This window comes from Panthera pardus, unplaced genomic scaffold, assembly GCF_024362965.1.
Source record: "Panthera pardus isolate Hobbes unplaced genomic scaffold, ASM2436296v1 HiC_scaffold_25, whole genome shotgun sequence".
NCBI lineage: Eukaryota > Metazoa > Chordata > Mammalia > Carnivora > Felidae > Panthera > Panthera pardus.
This window is the reverse complement of record NW_026526821.1, coordinates 25982297-25996433: the sequence shown is the minus strand read 5'-3', so window position 1 is coordinate 25996433 and position 14137 is coordinate 25982297. Positions and strand designations below refer to the sequence as shown.

At 42.9% G+C, this 14137-nt stretch overlaps 1 protein-coding gene across 3 annotated transcripts in view; it reads left to right on the top strand.

Annotated features, from left to right (window-relative positions):
* The window catches only part of EFCAB8 (EF-hand calcium binding domain 8), a 65723-nt gene that overhangs the window by 40663 nt on the left and 10923 nt on the right, over positions 1–14137 (top strand). For 2 of the 3 annotated variants that reach the window (XM_053890346.1, XM_019458795.2), the window contains 3 exons: positions 696–830; positions 9415–9636; positions 10195–10332. In XM_053890346.1, the coding sequence (XP_053746321.1) occupies positions 696–830; positions 9415–9636; positions 10195–10332 (495 nt within the window). The remainder of the gene's footprint in view (positions 1–695; positions 831–9414; positions 9637–10194; positions 10333–14137) is intronic. The other variant, XM_053890347.1, reaches the window with a different exon arrangement.

Below are 14137 nucleotides of genomic sequence, written 5' to 3'. Positions count from 1 at the left end.
AGCCCTCCTCTCTGCTCCAGGAGAGAGCAGAGCTTCACCCTCCCAGGCTTGACCGATGCTCTCATTTTGGGGGAGTAAGGAGATAGAGCAGGGTGGTTTGGCCTCTGACTCTCAGCAGTGGATACGGTATCTCTCGTGTGGGTCTGGGGTCAGAATACTTCAGCGATTGAAGTCCGATTCCTGTTCCTGGGAACTGAGGCTTGAGAGAGAAGCTCCACCTTCGAGACAGGCTCCACGTGATGCCTGTCCGGCGTAAGCAGTGCAGACCTAGATCCCACGTGGCCCGCTCTGCCGTAAGATGCACGCACTGTGCGTTCCTACAGGGACGCTCGGACCACCTCTGGAGTGTCAGGGTTGCGCCACCGCACGCACACTTTCCAGAACCATGAGTATGCGCTCCCCAGTCCTCCCCTTTGGCCAGGGTATCTCTTCCAGGACAAGGAGAGGGTTTCCCCAAAGGCAGACTGAAGTCTCTGCCCCGACAGAGGAAGCTCTTGGTTACTCAAAATGGAGACTCCCCAGCATGGGCGTGTCTTTATTGCAGGATCCATTAGACACCTGGCTGTCCCTTTCACAGGTCGGTGTGTTTACTGACGGGGGGCTGGGGTGCTCGTTCTTTCAGCATCTGCCTCTGGTCTCCCCCCGCCGCCCCCGCCGCCTGCATGATGACTTGGGAGGCCCATTTTGCTTTCCAGAAACCTCTCAGTGCTGAAAGCCCTAAGCTGTTTAGAATACCCTATGGCAGACAGTCAGTTCTCAGAGATGCTCAAAGGAGAGGAGGGGAGTTCCAGAAGAAGGTTCTGCTGCAATCCAATGCATCGGTGGAGAAGGTGGGCCACGCTCAGGCAGGGTCTGGGGTATGAGCTGGGGTTGGGGGTGGGTGGGTGGGTCTGGGATCAATCAGGATGGGCTGGAAGGGGAGGGCCTATGAGCCTAACGGGCCAACCTGGTTCTCCCCGGGACCTGGAGAGGCATGGTGGAGGTGAAGGTACCACTCAGGACTCCGGCTTCAGGGCCACTGTGTCTGGGGGAAGCTTCTTGAGTGTATGCATGGAGGAGGGTGCAGGGTTCCCCCCTGGTTGGTGGGCTGCCCTGGGATGTAGGAGAAGCAGCATTGTCAGAAGCCACTGTTAAAATGTTCTCCCGTGCTCTGGGAGGGTGTTTCGTACAATATGTGGGTGGGGTTTGGGTCATCTTTGTTCTTCTCCCTTCCTCCTGCACCTTTGCCCCTTCTGACCCTGGACGCCCCTCACTGTGCCGTCACCACTAGATGAAGTGACCGCTCAGGCCCCTTCTAGCTTTGATGTGCAAACATAAGGTAATTTGGAGGCTCTCCGGGTTTCCTAAGACCCTACCAGGGGCCCAGTGAAAACCCAAATCATAGTTGTGTTAAGGTGTGGCAGCACCGTCCCCTTCCCCAGCTCCAGGGCGCCAGGGACTTGGGAATAGGGGGGCAGTGCCGGCAGGGCTGGGTCCTGTGGTGGCGGAGTGGAGAGCTGCGAGCAGCTGGACAGTCTCTCCTCCAGGTTGCAAATGTGCTTTCCCCCTCTTTTAAAAAAGTGCCTTAGGGGCACCTGGCTGGCTTAGAGCATGTGACTCGTGATCTTGGGGTTGTGAGTTCGAGCCCCACGTTGGGTGTAGAGATTACTTTTCAAAAACCTTTTTTTAAAAAACCTTTTAAAAGTAGCAATCCTAGCTGGTTAAAAAAAAAAAAAAAAAGAGGCAGCAGCCACACATTACCCAATAGTAGCAGCCCTAGTCACCGCTCGAATTGGTAGATTGGTTTAGCCTTCCTCTTTTTTTTTTTTTTTCGTCTTCAGTGTTAAATTTGTCTACATGCTCACATCCTTTTTATTTTTAGACCAGTGATGTAAAATTATAGCTATGTCCTGCCATTTGCTTTTTAAAAATTTAACTACATGGCATGGATATGTTTCTGTATCAGTAATTTAGATCCAGCTTATTCTTTTGTTAACTTATCTTTTTTTTTTTTTTTTTTTTTTTGGTAACAGTTGCATAGTGCCCCATAATTTGCATGTATCACAGACTCTTAAGCCAGCCTTCTCTTGATAGACATGTAGGTTGGTTCCAGTTTTTAACTTTGAGCAGCTCTGCACGGAAAATCCTTGTGCAGATGCCCCTATGCGCTTGTGTGAGTGCATTCAAAGGGTGAATTCCTGGAACCAGGGTCGCTCAAAAGATCCCATCCCTTTCAGCCTCTGAGTCTGACCGAAGTAGATGACTCAAAGCCCAACCTTTGACTGTGACCTGGTCCCATCAGGGCCCAGACGGTTATTCATTGAGTGTTTTCCATGTGCCAGGCCCTGGGCAGGCAGCAGTGAATAACAACAGAAACAAAAACCTGTGCCCTCATGGAACTGACATTGTAGTGGGGTGAGACAGATGATTAACTAGCTAGCAAAATAAATGGTAGGTCACAGGGTGAGCAAGTGCAGCAGAGAACCCAGAAAACCAAGGCGACGGTAGGGGGTGGCGTGGGAGGTAGAGAGGGCATAGCTATTTACATAGGGGGATCAGGGAAGGCTTCACAGAGGAGGGGACACTTTCACAGAGCTTGAAGCCTGCTGTCATTTGGAAGGATGGTGACCCTGGCAGAGGGAGCAGCAGGCACAAAGGCCCTCACAGAAGAGTTTATTTGGAATGTTCAAGAAAGAGCACTTCTCTCTCTCTAATTAGGAAGTAGTACATGTCCTTCACTTAAAATGAAAAATTCAAGCCTTATAGGGGTGTCTAAAGTAAAACAATGACTTACCTTCTTCCCCTGTCTCCAGGGGTAACTAGTGTTAAGGTGTGTTGTAGCCTTGTAGACATTTTTCTGTGCATACGCAAGTATATACATGTACGAATGTGTATATGTACCTCTAAATATTTTTTCACCAAATAGCATCAGATTATACATACACTACTCTGCCATTTGCTCTTTTTCACCCAACACCTCATGGCATCTCTCCCTGCCAGTGGTTGGGAGGCCACGGCCCCTCTCTTAGCAGCCGCGTGGTATCTTGGTGTATGTGGTACCTATCCAGCCGGCCTGCTCTCACTGGTAGAAGGTTAGATTGCTAGGTTTTGCCTTTATAGCTCACATTGCCATGGACATCTTTGTACACGAATTTGTTAGCTCTCTTGTCTATTTCCCAGGATTAGAAATGCACTCTTAGGAAGCTTTTGATACGTTGTGTTATATTCCAGCCTGTTAATAATATCAGAGTAGTTAATACTTACTGAGCTCTTAGTATCTGCTAGATGTGAGCCTCAACATTTACATGAATTATTTTTCTCTCTCTCAAACAGCCCGGGTGGGTATGTACTATTATTATTTCCATTTTGTGGATAAAGAGACTGGGGCTCAATGAGGTGAAGTGACCTGCCCAAGATTCTCACTGTCAGAAAACGGCTGAGCCAAGGCCTGATTCCAGATCTCTTTGTTTGCAAAGTCTGCATCCTTGACTATTTGTGCTGTTACTGTTGGCAATTCCTTGGCTTTTTGTAATCTGGCCTGGTGATCTGAGTGTAATAGGATTTGTATCATGAATCTTGACAGGATCTTTGGAGATGATATGCAAAGGACTGAATGTCTATTGGTGAAATTCCAGGTACTATGGCTGGTGTGGGGGGGGGGGGCGGGGGGGCTGGCAGTCATGTCTAAGGCTGGCCTGCTTCTTCTTTTTTTTAATATAATTTATTGTAAAATTGGCTAATGTACAGAGTGTAAAGTGTGCTCTTGGTTTTTGGGGTAGATTCCCATGGTTTATCACTTACATACAACACCCAGTACTCATCCAACAAGTGCCCTTCTCCTCAATACCCATTGCCCATTTTCTCCTCTCCCCTAACCCCCTTCAACCCTCAGTTTGTTCTCTGTATTTAAGAGGCTCTTATGGTTTGCCTCCCTCCCTCTCTGTTTGTAACTATTTTTTCCCCTTCCCTTCCCCCATGGTCTTCTGTTAAGTTTCTCAAGATCCACATATGAGTGAAAACATATGATATCTGTCTTTCTCTGGCTGACTTACTTCACTTAGCGTAATACCTTCCAGTTGCATCCATGTTGCTGCAAATGGCATGATTTCATTCTTTCTCATTGTCAAGTAGTGTTCCATTGTACATATAAACCACATCTTCTTTATCCATTCGTCAGTTGATGGACATTTAGGCTCTTTCCATAATTTGGCTATGGTTGAAAGTACTGCTATAAACATTGGGGTACAAGTGTCCTTATGCATCAGCACTCCTGTATCCCTTGGGTAAATTCCTAGTAGTGCTATTCCTGGGTCGTAGGGTAGTTCTATTTTTAAGTTTTTGAGGAATCTCCACACTGTTTTCCAGAGCGGCTGCACCAGTTTGCATTCTCACCAACAGTGCAAGAGGCTTCCCATTTCTCCACGTCCTCACCAGCATCTATTGTTTCCTGATGCTGACTCTCCTTCCTGGCTTCCAAATACTCTGTCTTCCACCCCCATTGTTTCCTAAGCAGCAAAGTCCTTTCCCTCTGGGTTACTGGGTGGTAGACCGTGGAACTTCTCAGGATGCTGTCCTGGAGAGGGTCCAGAGCTCCTAGGTCACCCTCAGTCCCAGCCTTTCCTCATCCTCTTTCCTTAGGATGAGAGAGAGGGTGGACTGGGGCAAGGACTCCTGGGGGAGTCTTACCTGTCAGGTCTCCTTTGCCACTGTTACTGTCTGGCCATGTCCGAAGACCGTGGGGTATGGCAGATAAGGGCACGTGGAAGGAGACAGGAAATAGATCCAGGCACAGCCGTGTCTCTTACCATCTGTGGATGAACCCCAGTCCTTGGCCCTTTCCTTAGTGGTAAAGGACCAGATAGGTGGGGAGTGGCAAATCCCTCTGAAAGACATGGGTAGCTTCAGCTTCTTCTGAAGGGGTCTCCAGGCAGACCTTTAGTCCCCCTGCACTTGAGAACTGTCTGAGACCACTGGGTGGAGTGAGACTGGAATGTCCAACCTCAGTCCAGAAGCTCTTTCCAAAGTGGGCAGGATACTATCTTTGAGGCTTCAGGGGCCAGGTGCAGAGTGCAAAAGGCATAGTGTTGGTTACCTGCCTTCCGACCACACGGATCCCGCTCCATCCTGTCCAGGGTGGGGTATCCTACTGTGCCCCTCTTCACTGTGCCCACTCCTGATCACTGGCCGCACAGCCCCGACTGTGTGCTCTTGCAGGCCCACGGCCCTCTCTGAGCCTGCAAAGGTCCCTCCCCATCACGCACCTTCAGCCTGCCCATTCAAGCTGTCCCAGGGCTGGTGCAGAAAGGATTGGGAAGGAAGCTTCAGTTTTCCCTAGTTCAGAAATGGGAGATCTTTGTGGCACCTCATTTTGGTGAATCCTGTGTAGCTATGAGGAGTCATATTTTAAGAGAATACTTGATCTAGAGTATGACAAAATTTACTTTAACAGTGATAATGACAATGATAAAAAAATTAAGTGTGCATCTTTGAGATTTTTAAAAAATGTTTGTTTATTTATTTATTGTATTTATTTATTTAGAGAGAGTGTGCACAAGCAGGGAAGGGGCAGAGAGAGAGGGAAACACAGAATCTGAAATAGGCCCCAGGCTCTGAGCTGTCAGAAGCTGTCAGCAGAGAGCCTGACACAGAGCTCAAACAAACTGTGAGGTTGTGACCTGAGCCGAAGTCGGACACTTAACTGAGCCACCCAAGCACTCCAAGATTTATTTTTATATGCCTATATCTCGATCTATTGATAGATCTATCCCGCTATAGATACACACACACACACACACACACACACACACACACACACACACACACACACAGAGGTATGGTGCAAGCGGAGGATGGGCAGAGAAAGAGGGAGACATAATCCCAAGCAGACTCCACATTGTCAGCGTAGAGCCGGATCTGGGGCTCGAACACACAAACCGCGAGATCATGACCTGAGCTGAAATCAAGAGTTGAACGCTTAACCGACTGAGCCAAACAGCGCCCCCTGGTTTTGTTTTTCTTAAACAAGACTGGGAGCATTTGAGACTGTAGTTCAGCTGTTGGATTTTTTTTTTTTTTTTTAATCTAACAATGTAGAGCGGACAACCTTTGCTGTCAATACATATAAATCCATCTACTTCATTCTTGTTAATGGCTTCATAGAGAAGGCCAATCTATGCTTTTTTGAGCCTAAAACTTACACAATTTGGTTGGCACATTTGTGGAAAATAACACAAAATTATGAATAAAAAATGAGATACAAAAGTGAAAATTTACTTAAAATGAGAAAAGAAATGACAAATTTCTTTTTCTTTTTTTCTTTTTTTGAGAGGCCGCACTTTGAATACTTTTTATTTCCTTCTTCACCCTATGTCCTCCCTCCTCCAGTCTGGAAATACAGCAGCAGGGAGCTGTGATAAGATTTTTAAAATTTACTCTCAAGTTCATGAAACTCCGAAATATTTACATCATTTAGTCATTTATAGATTTGTGTATGTAAAGTCTTTCAGAGGAGATACTTTTTAAGAAATTATTCCTAGAACTATTGTTATTATTATTATTATTATTATTATTTCTTGATATAGAGATCAATGTGGTTACATTTTATTTAGAAATTTTTCTTTCTTTCTTTCTTTGAATCTAAGTTAGTTAAGATATATTATAATAATGATTTCAAGAATAGAATTTAGCAATTCATGGGGCACCTGGGTTGCTCAGTTGATTAAGAGTCCAACTTCGGCTCAGGTCATGATCTCACGGCTTGTGAGTTCGAGCCGCACATGGGGCTCTGTGCTGACAGCTCAGAGCCTGGAGCCTGCTTCGGATTTTGTGTCTCCCTCTGTTTCTGCCCCTCCCCCACTCGTGCTCTGTTTCTCTCTCTCTCAAAAATAAACATTAACAAAAAAACAAATACCTTAAAAAAATTTAGTGATTCGTCAACATCTGTTGTTGCCCGAGTTGTTAATGTTAGCCATTCTGACAGGTGTGAGGTGGTATCTCACTGGTTTTGATTTGTATTTCCCTGATGATGAGTGATGTGGAACATTTTTTTCATGTGTCTGTTAGCCATCTGGATGAGAAAGGACAATAAATTTTAAAACTTACAGCTGACAATTATAAGTCTCCACAAGTTGCTAATTCTTCTCAGGACCTTGGAAGGGCCTTGAACTTGACCTTGAACTTTGCCTTAAGCTTTATGAACTTCACTGGTAAATCTGCCCCTGGCTGTGGTATATTTCTTTGGATTCACTATAATTTATTTAATGAATGCCCAGTTGATTAGACATTTAAGTTGTTCCTAGTTTTTTGCTATTATAAACAAAGGTGTGATTGAAATCCTTATAGATTTATCTGTGCAGTTATGCTAGATTTTCCATAAGTATGGTTGATGGCTCACCGAGTGAGCACAGTTTACATTTCAATGGACGAAGCCATTTTGCTCTCCAAGAAGACTTCCCTCCAACAGTGTGTGAGTCTGCCTTTGTTCTTACACTAAGCCAGGAATGGATATTAGCCTTTTCTTAATTCCTGCCAGTCTGGCGGGTGGAAATTAAAAAAGTTCTTTTGATTATTCATAATATTGAGCTTTCTATATGTTCGTTAGACATTTGTATTTCTTCCATGAATTAAACATCCATTTATATCCCTTGTCTATTCTTTTTTGCATTAATTTATTAGAGCTCCTTAGATGTGCTTTGGAAAGTGAATCCTTTGCTGTTGTGTATTGCAGATATTTTCACCTCATCTGTCTTTGTGATGTCGCACTGAAGTTTTAGTCTTTATCTAGCCATCTTTGTTATTTTCCTTTGTGACAAGAGAGAAAGGCATTGTTTATCCCAAGATCACAGAAACATTTGTTATATTTTCTTCTAGACATTTATAATTATATATTTATTTAGTCATCTTCTTGTCCCATCTAAGTAGTTTTGTGTATGGTGTGATATATGAATCTAAAACTGTTTTTCTAAATTGATAGCCAGTTGTTCAAATGCCATTTATTACATAGTTTATCTTTTCTCCACTGGCTTGAAATTCTATCATTCTTATATAATATTAGAGTCTTCTATAATCTATTTCTGGGATCTCTCTAATTCCATTGGTATTTTCGTCTATTCTTGCATGTATGTTTAATAATTAAAAAATATAATGAAAGTCTTTACAGACGGTGCATTAGGGGCGCCTGGGTGGCTCAGTCAGTGAAGTGTCCAACTTAGGCTCAGGTCATGATCGCACCGTCCGTGAGTTCAAGCCCCACGTCGGGCTCTGTGCTGACAGCTCAGAGGCTGGAGCCTGCTTCGGATTCTGTGTTTCCCTCTCTCTGCCTCTTCCCCACTCATGCTCTCTCTCTCTCTCTCTCAAAAAAAAATAAAATAAAAACATTAAAAAAAGAGACATTGCATTAAAATCTTCATGGTGATTATTTCTGGATATTGGCATTTTGTGGGTGATTTAAGTTTCTTCTCGTTTGTGCCGTCCACGTTTTGTACTGCGTGCAAGTACACTTGCATAAAATGGGGGAAATGCTTGTCCTTTGTCTTTGGTTTAGGGACTCCTGGTTCTGTGACCCTGGCATTTGGGCCAACAGGAAGTAGGTTAAGCATTTTGTTTTGGACATTGTTTTGGACATTGTTTTGTGACAATCAGGATATTTCAGAATTTTTGCTGTCGGTGAAATGTTTTGGGGACACATAAGCCACCACACTGTAATTTCTGATATAGCAGGAATGGATATTCCTGATATAGCAGGAATTCTGATATAGCCTCCAATTTCCCCCGTCTGGTCTGATTCACTCTACTGCCTGTGCTCTCTGCCTCACGTAGGATGGGGGCCAGGAGAGCAGCTCTCTTCTCATGCCAGCCATGCATGATAGCTGTCCGCCCCCATCACCCCTGCCTGGGCCACAGAGTGACATGTAAGGTGAAAGTGAGCAGAGGGGGGAATTAACAAAAGGCATGATCACAACAAGACTTGAGTGAGAATTTGGTTAAGATGCTTTCTTGGCAGTTGGCTGGAAAATATGGCATCTTACCATAGATGTATATGAAGGAGAACGACTGTGTTCTTCAAATCGCTTTGAGTGGAGTTACAGGTCTTAGAAACTCTTCTTTGAGTCTTGGGGTGCATCAGATTTGTATGTCTTTATTCAACAAATCTTCATTGATCATGTAGCATGTGTCAGACACGACTGTAGTTGCTAAAGATAAAAGAGTGAACAAAAAAGACACGAATTCCTCCCCTCAAGGAGCTCACAGTGCAGCCAATATTCGTTACCAGCTACGTAGGAAGAGTGGAGGATCATCACCATCCTCACTGGGCATCTAGGAAATTGGGGGAGCAGGGGCGGGGTGACTTGCCTGAGCCCCTCAGCACCGTGTAACAATGGCCAGGGTGAGTCCCGGCTCACAGCACTGCTGAGCTGGCCCGCCTCTCTCACACAGATCATCTTCCTGCAGACCAGGCCTCGCCTGCCACACACAGCCACCCTGCTGAGCAGCTGCGTGGATGGCCACATCTATGCCTGGTCCGTCCATGGAGGCGGAGGTCTGCTCGGGAAGTTCCCTGTGGACTTCGAAGACAAGGGGGATGTGGTTGTGGGAGCCATGGCCACTGATGAAAAAGACTTGATCCTCGTCACAGGGGATTGTAAAGGATACATCAAGGTGAGGAGGAACTGGCTTGAGATTGAGGGGGTGGTGTCAGCCAAGCTCCGGCCACCTCTTCACTAAATGTGGCGCTAGCCTAGTCTCTGCTCCCTCTGGGTACTGGTTTCATTTGTGAAACAGTGGGCAGTAAAAGTCCTCTTCTGCTCTGGTGTGCCCAGGAAATGAGTGAGAATGTGGTTCCAAAAGGCCCTCCAAGAAGCCTCTCCCGGTGGGTCCCCTATTCCATCGTTCTCTTCCTACAACTCCCTCACCCCCCAGCTGTGCATCTCTCTATGAACAGGGGTCTCAGCAGCCAACTTCGTAATTTATGGTGAGCCATGGGGCAAGAATGTCTTGTCCTTGGGCCAGTCACACCCTCTCTGCCTGCCGGCTAATAGGTCTGGCCTACAAGTTCCCTTGGACCCCTTCTGACCTGAGTGTCTGGGTATCTCAGAGGTGTGAGAACTGCCCCACTCACACCTCAGAGTGAAGACAAGCAGTTTGGGAGGGGCCCACAGCATGAGTTGGTGTTGGTGTCAAGGGATGCTGGGCCACTAACCCACATTTTGTGCCTAGATCTGGGACATCAAAGATTATTGCACATTCAGTGACAAGTGTCCACTTCAACCCAATGGAACAAGCAAGTTCCAGTTCTTAATTCCTGAACGGGTCCAGATCAACCTTCCACACTACATCCCCTTGAAGGAGAAGGAGGTAGGAAGACTCTGGGGGACTCTGAACCCCACTAATGATCTGGGGCCATGGCTCTCTTCCTGAGATTCTGAGTCTGTCGTGTTTCTTGTTCAATGTTGTCTGGTTGATGTGGAAACATTTTTGTTAGCCAGAAGTCACCATGAACCAGTCAAACACAAGTATACACACCTGCATACACATGCATACACACACACACACACACACACCACTTCTATGGGCTTTAATCTTTGTGATGAAGGCCCTGGACTCATGAATTCGTTTTAAGATAATGAAAATGTTTATGTATTTTCTTGAGTAGGTAATATATTTACATAGTCAAAAATCACTTGATATTTCCCTAATGAATAATGAAGCTGAGAACCTTTTCCTTAGTTATCAAGAAAATGCAAATTAAAACCACAATGTGATACCACGATATACCTACCAGGATGACTAAAACTAAAAAGACAGGCAATACCAAATGTTGGCAAGGATGTAGATCAACTGGAATTTCCACTGTTGGCAGGAATGTAGATTGGTGTAATCACTTTGGGGAACTGTTTGGTAGTTCCCACTAGAACTGAATATGTGTCTACACTATGATCCAGCAATTCCACTGCTAGGTTTATATCCAAGAGAAGCCTGTGCTCTAAAAGATAATGAATAAGAACATTGATATAATTACCATTTGCAATAACTTTGCATTTGAAACAACCCAAATGCCCATCAGTGTAGAGTGAAATATAAATTGTGCTATACACACCATATAGAATAATACCCAGCATTAGAAATGAATGGTTTGTAACTATTGATTACAAAATGGGTAATTATTTGAACAAAGTAGGTTAAAGAAGTCAGACATGAAAGAGTATATATTGTAAGTTTTATAGTTCGATCTATATAAAGTACGAAAACAGACAAAACAAACACACCCTATTAGAAGTGATTATCTTTGTGTGGGCATGGATTGGTCGGAAGGAGCCATAAGGGAGACTTCTGGTGGGTGGACAATGTTCTGTTTCATAATCTGGGTCTGGTCATACAGCTGTGTTCAGTTTGTGAAAGTTTATTCGTTACATTTATGATATGTACACTTTTCTATATGTATGTTATATACTAGTGAAGATTTTAAAAACTCAGGGTGGCAAAAGGCCTGTAGTAAGGACTCTTAGTCCTACACCTATTCCCCACTGCCCAAAACCAAGAAAAACTTCTTGTTCCACTTCTGCTGATTTTTGGTTATTCTTCCAGTGTTTATTTATGCAAACAGAAATGTGTAAAGTTCTCTCCTTGTTTTTACATGAAGGTAGCATGTCATTTACACTGGTGCTCACCTTGTTTTTCTTATTCCATAATATATCTTGGAGATCTTTGCATATGAGTACATTATTCTTTATAGCTGTGTAGTAAACCATAGGACATGTTATTGATATAATTTCCTTTGAAGGGAAATTGAGGTTGTTTTCAATCTTTTGTTCTTAACAAAGGTGAAGAGTGAATGTTGTTTCATATGTGTGAAAAATATGCCTGAAGGATAAATTCCTGGAAGTGGGATTTCTAGATTAAAGGGTTGTATGCATTTGCAGTTCTGATAGCCATCTTGCAGTCTTAGGTGCTTTTTGAATCTCTGCACAAAGATATTATGTCTAGTCTGGTTTTAGTAAGAAGAAAATGTCACTGCATTCAAATCTGTTGGGAGTAAGTCACCCATGGGTTCACTATATGAGGAATCTGTAATGTTAATATAATCGTTATATTAACAACAATGCGTGTCATTTATTTACTGCTTAATGTGTTTCAAGAATTGTGATAAGTGCTTTTATGTGTTCTCTCACTGATTCTCCATAATTGCTCTGGGAGAGAGATGCTACTTTTCAGATGAGGAAGATAAAACTGAAGAGCTGGAGGGACCTAAGTTCACACAACTGCCAGTGTTGGACCTGGGAGTAAACTCAAGTCTGACTCCAGAATCTGTGCTCCCGACCATCTGCACTTAGTGTTATAATGATATATTTTAAACAAATTGGGATTATACTGTATGTAACTAGAATTTTCTATATTATCAAACATTCTTGAAAATCAGACTTTCTAATGATGAAGCAATATTTCACTGTATAGAGGTACAATCATTTATTTAACTTATTGTCAGACATTAGAACAGTTTTTAATTTTTCATTATCAAAAAAATGATAGAAAATGGATAAATTCTTAGATATGAACTACCAGAATGGGCTCAAAATGAAATAGAAAATTTAAAGAAATAGAAAACTTGAATATCACAAGAGATCGAACTAGTAATAAAGCTTCCCACAAAGAAAAGCCCAGGTACAGATGACTTTACTGGTGAACTCTACAAATAATTAAAGAAGAATTAATGTCAATTCTTCAAGAATTCTTGCCAAAGAGTTTTCTATGAGGCCATGTTACCTTGATAACCTAACCAGACAAGGACATCACAAGAAAATAAAACTATAGGCCAATGTCCCTTATGAATACAGATGCAAATGCCATCAATAAAACACTAGCAAATTGAATCCAGCAACATATGAAAAGGATTACACATCATGACCAAGTGAGGCTTATCCCAGGAATGCAAGGTTGGTTTAATATCCAAAATCAATTAATATAATACACCATATTAAGTGAATAAAGAACAAAAGACACATAATCATCTCAATAAATACAGAAACAGCATTTGACAAAATGCAACACCCTTTCCTGATAAAAGCGCTCAATTAACAAGGAGTAGAAGGGAACTTCCTCAACTACTAATGTTTTACTGGAAGGGCAAGTAGGCAAGAAAATGAAATAAAAGGCATCCAGCTTATAATAGCATCAAAAAGAATAAAATATTTAGGAATGAATTTACAAAAGTAGTACAAAACTTGTGCTATTAAAACTACAAAACACTGTTGAAAGAAATCGAAGACAACCTAAATAAATGGAAAGATATCCCATGTTCATGGATGGAAGATTTAATCTTGTTAATATAACAATATTTTCCAAATTAATTCAGTGTAATCTATCAACCCCCACTCCTTATTTTGCAGAAATTGACAAGCTGATCCTAAAATTCATATGGAAATGCAAATGTCCTAGAACAGTCCAAAAATCTTGAAAAAAGACAGAGTTGGAAAACTCACATTTCCCAATTTCAAAACTTACTGCAAAGCTACAGTGAAAATAGTGTGGTGCTAGCATTAGCATAGACATATAGGTCAATAAAATAGAATTAAGAGTGGAAAAATAAACTGTCAAATTTCTGATCAATTTATTTTTGACAGAGGTACCAAAACAATCAAATGGAGGAAAGAATAATTGTTTAAATGTTTTTAAATCTATTTTTGAGAGAGAGAGAGAGAGAGAGAGAGAGAGAGAGAGAACGCAAGTAGGGGAGGAGCAAAGAGAGAGGGAGACAGGAGACAAAATCGCAGACAGGCTCCATGCTGTCAGTGCAGGGCCTGATGTGGGGCTCAAATTCACGAACAGTGAGATCATGACCTGAGCTACAATCAAGAGTTGGATGCTTAACCGACTGAGCCACCCAGGGGCCCCAGAAAGAATAATCTTTTTAAACAAATGGTGCTGGGAAAACCGGATATCCACAGCAAAGAATGAACACACAACATAAAGGAAAACATACTTTACTTCATAAATTAACTTTCAGTGGTCATGGACCTAAATGGAAGAGTTAAAATTATAAGACTCTTAGAAGAAAGCATAGGGAGATATCTGCATGACTTTGGGTTAGGCAATATATTTTTTAATTTTTTTAATGTTTATTTGAGAGGGAGAGAGAGCAGAGGAGGGGCAGAGAGAGAGGGAG